Source organism: Danio rerio, chromosome 14 (assembly GCF_049306965.1).
Source record: "Danio rerio strain Tuebingen ecotype United States chromosome 14, GRCz12tu, whole genome shotgun sequence".
NCBI classification, from domain to species: Eukaryota; Metazoa; Chordata; class Actinopteri; order Cypriniformes; family Danionidae; genus Danio; species Danio rerio.
This window is the reverse complement of record NC_133189.1, coordinates 799,001-805,000: the sequence shown is the minus strand read 5'-3', so window position 1 is coordinate 805,000 and position 6,000 is coordinate 799,001. Positions and strand designations below refer to the sequence as shown.

Sequence of the window (6,000 nt, the reverse complement as noted above, 5' to 3'; positions counted from 1 at the left end):
TCTTTTAATAACTATACTGAAAGACTGTTTGTTTCTTAACCTATAATCCCTTTACATTTGATAACTGATGTATATTTTCTAATTGAAACAGCATCAGATATTAGCCGTTTTTCATTTAGCCTGAAGATGATGTCATTGTTTTGCTCCCATAATGCACTGCGTCAGACTGCTGCTGCTGCTGCACGTGTTCTGTTCTCCTGCAGTGTCTCCACACACACACACACACACACACACACACTCGCACACTGTGGCCAAACGAGGGCAGCAGATCTCTATTATACTCTCAGAGCTGCTGCTCCAGCCACATCCACACGGCGGCACTGTTGTTTAAAACTCACGTCTGATCCTACAGCTAACATCCAGTCCAATTGCATCAAGTGTTTCCCATAAAGCTTTCCGCTTACAGCCACAGGATTGTGCTTGTGCTGGCCAAAGATAATCATGATTAATCACATGCAGAATAAAAGTGTTTTGATATAATATATGCCACGGTGGCACAGTGGGTAGCACAATCACCTCACAGCAAGAAGGTCACTGGTTCGAGTCTCGGTTGAGTCAGTTGGGGTTTCTGTGTGGAGTTTGCATGTTCTCCCCGTGTTGGCGTGGGTTTCCCCTATAGTTCAAACACATGGGCTAAAGGGGAATTGATTAATTAAATTGGCCGTAGTGTATGAGTGTGTATGGGTGTTTCCCAGTACTGGAAAAGATTCTGCAGTGTAAAACATATGCTGGAATAGTTGGTGATTCATTCCGCTGTGGCGGCCCCTGATAAATAAAGAGACTGAGCCAAAAAGAGACTGAATGAATAGTTTCTATCATATTTTGTATGGGGAGGGTCTAACAAATAAAATTGTAATGTAATACTTACATACATGCAAATTTGTTCCACCCGCCCTAAATCACGGAACAATCCAATCAGATGAAGATTTAGTTTTAAAAATAAACATCTTATTTATTTTAATACTTTTTTATATTTAAAAATAAATAAATAAAGGCAGAACAATACATCAACAAAGAAAGAAAGATAATATAATACAAATACAATATAAATACAAATGGTGTTTATTATGACTATTAGGCTCCATGGCTGCAATTGCTTAATGCCAAATCCACCCCTGGATGTACTCTATGTGCTGTCGAGACTCACCTGAGTCTCCAGGTCATTGATGGGGATGACGGTGTCTACAGGGGCTGATGGGACTTTAGCTCTGCAGAGGAAAACAGGATGCATGTGCGATTCTTCACAATCAACATCTATGATATTCCATAAATATATTTTTGTGTGCATGCTGGAATATTGCATAAAAACAGTTTGATGGAAACGCCAAGATGTGCATAGATTTGGAAAATGTGCATAAAAATCATATGAGTAGGAGTAATCTTCTATCCGATAGGAAAACATGTGCATTAAATACAGAGGAAACCAAATTCCAGCATGCGCAATCATAATAGTCAAGTGATTTTAATTAAATATAGTGATCAGAAGGCGACACGGTAGCTCAGTGGTTAGCACTGTTGCCTCACAGCAAGAAGGTCGCTGGTTCCAGCCACGGCTGCGTTTCTGTGTGGAGTTTGCATGTTCTCCCCGTGTTGGTGTGGGTTTCCTCTGGGTGCTCCGGTTTCCCCCACAGTCCAAACACATGCACTATAGGGGAACTGATCAACTACACTGGCCTTAGTGTATGAGTGTGTGTGTGTGAATGAGTGTGTATGGGTGTTTCCCAGTACTAGGTTGCAGCTAGAAGGGTGTGAAAAACATATGCTGGAATATTTGGTGGTTTATTGCACTGTGGCTACCCCTGATGAATAAACTTCTCTCAGCAATATCTGTGCAGGTTTATCAGGATGATTTTGTCCTCGTTGGCTGGAGACGCTGCTTTATCCGCTAATGTTTTATGCAATATTCCAGTTTTATGCAAGAGTTTACTCCACATCTTTGGATAGAAACTGAGCTATTGTGTGTTAGATTTGGACGTGTCTCATTTACCTGTGGTTAATGAAACTGTATGGCCCACCGTGACCTACTGAACTGGTCCGGGCAGTCGATCTGTCTTTGTCCCTCTTCTCCCGCTCCTGAGACTCACTGCTCTCCATCAGGTCCTGTAGAGGGGAATTAGTGCAATATTAATCTGTAAAGGTATTCACTGGCTAGTGGGTAGTTTACCTGTTGACTAGTGAGTGGATGAGTTTATCTGTTGACTAGTGAGTAGATGAGTTCCTCTGTTGACTAGTGAGTAGATGAGTTCACCTGTTGACTAGTGAGTAGATGAGTTCACCTGTTGACTAGTGAGTGGATGAGTTCACCTGTTGACTAGTGAGTAGATGAGTTCACCTGTTGACTAGTGAGTGGATGAGTTCATCTGTTGACTAGGGAAGGGATGAGTTCACCTGTTGACTAGTGAGTGGATGAGTTCACCTGTTGACTAGTGAGTAGATGAGTTCACCTGTTGACTAGTGAGTAGATGAGTTCACCTGTTGACTAGGGAAGGGATGAGTTCACCTGTTGACTAGTGAGTGGATGAGTTCATCTGTTGACTAGTGAGTAGATGAGTTCACCTGTTGACTAGTGAGTGGATGAGTTCACCTGTTGACTAGTGAGTAGATGAGTTCACCTGTTGACTAGTGAGTGGATGAGTTCACCTGTTGACTAGTGAGTGGATGAGTTCACCTGTTGACTAGTGAGTAGATGAGTTCATCTGTTGACTAGTGAGTGGATGAGTTCACCTGTTGACTAGTGAGTAGATGAGTTTATATGTTGACTAGTGAGTAGATGAGTTTATATGTTGACTAGTGAGTAGATGAGTTTATATGTTGACTAGTGAGTAGATGAGTTCCTCTGTTGACTAATAGATTAGTTCACCTGTTGACTAGTGAGTAGACGAGTTCATCTGTTGACTAGTGAGTAGATGAGTTCACCTGTTGACTAGTGAGTAGATGAGTTCACCTGTTGACTAGTGAGTAGACAAGTTCACCTGTTGACTAGTGAGTAGATGAGTTCACCTGTTGACTAGTGAGTAGACGAGTTCACCTGTTGACTAATAGATTAGTTCACCTGCTGACTAGTGAGTAGATGAATTCACCTGCTGACTAGTGAGTAGACGAGTTCACCTGTTGACTAGTGAGTAGACGTGTTCACCTGTTGACTAGTGAGTAGACGAGTTCACCTGTTGACTAGTGAGTAGATGAGTTCACCTGTTGACTAGTGAGTAGATGAGTTCACCTGTTGACTAGTGAGTAGACGAGTTCACCTGTTGACTAATAGATTAGTTCACCTGCTGACTAGTGAGTAGATGAATTCACCTGCTGACTAGTGAGTAGACGAGTTCACCTGTTGACTAGTGAGTAGATGAGTTCACCTGTTGACTAGTGAGTAGATGAGTTCACCTGTTGACTAGTGAGTAGATGAGTTCACCTGTTGACTAGTGAGTAGATGAGTTCACCTGTTGACTAGTGAGTAGATGAGTTCACCTGTTGACTAGCGAGTAGATGAGTTCACCTGTTGACTAGTGAATAGATGAGTTCACCTGTTGACTAGTGAGTAGATGAGTTCACCTGTTGACTAGCGAGTAGATGAGTTCACCTGTTGACTAGTGAGTAGATGAGTTCACCTGTTGACTAGTGAGTAGATGAGTTCATCTGTTGACTAGTGAGTAGATGAGTTCACCTGTTGACTAGTGAGTAGATGAGTTCATCTGTTGACTAGTGAGTAGATGAGTTCACCTGTTGACTAGTGAGTAGATGAGTTCACCTGTTGACTAGTGAGTAGATGAGTTCACCTGTTGACTAGTGAGTAGATGAGTTCACCTGTTGACTAGTGAGTAGATGAGTTCATCTGTTGACTAGTGAGTAGATGAGTTCACCTGTTGACTAGTGAGTAGATGAGTTCACCTGTTGACTAGTGAGTAGATGAGTTCACCTGCTGACTAGTGAGTAGATGAGTTCATCTGTTGACTAGTGAGTAGATGAGTTCATCTGTTGACTAGTGAGTAGATGAGTTCACCTGTTGACTAGCGAGTAGATGAGTTCACCTGTTGACTAGTGAGTAGTTTACCCGACTAATCATGAAACCGTAAGTGACCTATCAGCCGTCAGTGTGTGTATGTTGTCAGTGTGTGTATATGTTGTCAGTGTGTGTATGTTGTCAGTGTGTGTATGTTGTCAGTGTGTGTATATTTTGTCAGTGTGTGTATATTTTGTCAGTGTGTGTATGTTGTCAGTGTGTGTATGTTGTCAGTGTGTGTATATGTTGTCAGTGTGTGTATATGTTGTCAGTGTGTGTATATGTTGTCAGTGTGTATATGTTGTCAGTGTGTGTGATCTGATCAGTGTGTTTACCAGGTAGTTGTTGTTGAGGAAACTGGCTGCGCGCCCCATGGCCTCGTAACACAGTGAGGATGTGGAGGGTGATGAGGCTGCTGATGATGGAACAGGCTCCACTGAACTGTCCGACACAATACTGCTGGGACGCTACACAAACATGACACACTTTTATTTCCACAGAACTTTACACAACACTGATGGTTTCACAGCAGCTTGATTAAAACAAGAGAATGACCAGGGCCGGCGCGTCCATAGAGGTGACCTAGGCAGCCGCCTAGGGTGGCAGAATACAGAGGGCAGCGTCCCCGACACAACTCTCACCTCTCCCACCCTCAGTTATATCCGCTTGTAAGTTTTCAAGTTCACTATCGAGTAGTTTACATTTTGACTAGTACTGTAAGTGTTTACCTGTTGACTAGTAAGGAGTTTATCTGTTAACTAGTAAGTATATTACCTGTTGACTGGTGAGTAGATGTGTTTACCTGTTGACTTAATTAAGTTAATTACTTGTTTAATTAAGTTTGTTGACTAGAGAGTAGTTTATTGGGTGACTATTAAGTGGTTTATTGGTTGACTAGTGAGTAGATGCGTTCACCTGTTGACTAGTGAGAATTATTTGTTGACTAGTTAGTGGTTAAGTTTATGTTTACTAGTGAGTAGTTTATCTGTTGACTGGTGAGTATATCCCTTTATCTGTTGACTAGTGGGTAGCTAAGTTTATCTCTTTACTAGTGAGTAGTTAACTAATTGACTCGTCCACTTGACAATATGTATATACACAGTATGCACACATGTCCTGTTTCAGTAATGACTTCATCATCATCTGCAGATCAGTGCTGTGTTTACCTCAGTCTGTGCTTTAGTGCAGGGCACAGGAAGACACACCCCCTTTATTCTCGGCTCCGCCTCCTGCACCGCATCATGGACAATGGGTGCATCTTGAGTTGTGGAACTAGTTGGAACTCGCCAGAAACACTCCTGTAATACACTCTGCACCTGAGGAGGCTCTTCCCAAACACCTACAACACACACACATACACACACACTTCAGAGTCAGTCGTCATAGTAACTGCCGCTTCCTGCTACAGAACTATAAAAAATTAATGACTTGGAGAAACACATTTACGTCAGAATGTTTGGGTTTGGCACAGTTTTGGCTCTTTGTGGAAAAATCTTGGGGGTGTATTACAGAAAGATCCTAAATCTGATCCTGTCTATCTGATAACCATGGTAGTTTCAGTCAGGATCACATTTAGGACAAAAGCTAGAACAGAACAGCATTTCATAAGCAGGGGACTGGCCATAGGGAGCACCAGGACATATCCTGACCTGATGGTCAATCTGGCCTGCAACCGTGACTATGGCCTGACCTATCGCCCGCTCCCCCTCTTCAGTTACAGATCGCACTGCACTCCTCGCCACCCCCTACCCCGCTCTTCACTTACAGAGTGCACCCACCTCCCCAACCCCCATATTCAATAACTGATTGCCCTCCAACCAAATGCCCCCCTTCACTTACCGATCCCCCCACACAGCGCTCTGCATCACTCCCGCTCTTCAGTAACCGACTGCAACCACCACCCCCCAAGCTTTTCCCTTACAAATCTCTCCCCCTACTGTGCTCTGCAATAACTGATTCCCCCGAGCTCTTCAATAACTAATCATTGCAACCCCCCTAAG

At 43.0% G+C, this 6,000-nt stretch overlaps 1 protein-coding gene across 7 annotated transcripts in view; it reads right to left on the bottom strand.

The window, feature by feature from the left end:
• Positions 1–6,000, bottom strand: part of apbb2a (amyloid beta (A4) precursor protein-binding, family B, member 2a) — a 43,904-nt gene that overhangs the window by 30,216 nt on the left and 7,688 nt on the right. For 6 of the 7 annotated variants that reach the window (XM_073922413.1, XM_073922415.1, XM_073922414.1 and 3 more), the window contains exons 3-6: positions 5,167–5,339; positions 4,336–4,467; positions 1,988–2,100; positions 1,148–1,208 (exon numbers count right to left, since the gene is read on the bottom strand). In XM_073922413.1, coding sequence (XP_073778514.1) covers positions 1,148–1,208; positions 1,988–2,100; positions 4,336–4,467; positions 5,167–5,339 — 479 coding nt within the window. Of the gene's footprint in view, positions 1–1,147; positions 1,209–1,987; positions 3,385–3,468; positions 4,029–4,335; positions 4,468–5,166; positions 5,340–6,000 lie in introns of those variants that run through there. The other variant, XM_073922419.1, reaches the window with a different exon arrangement.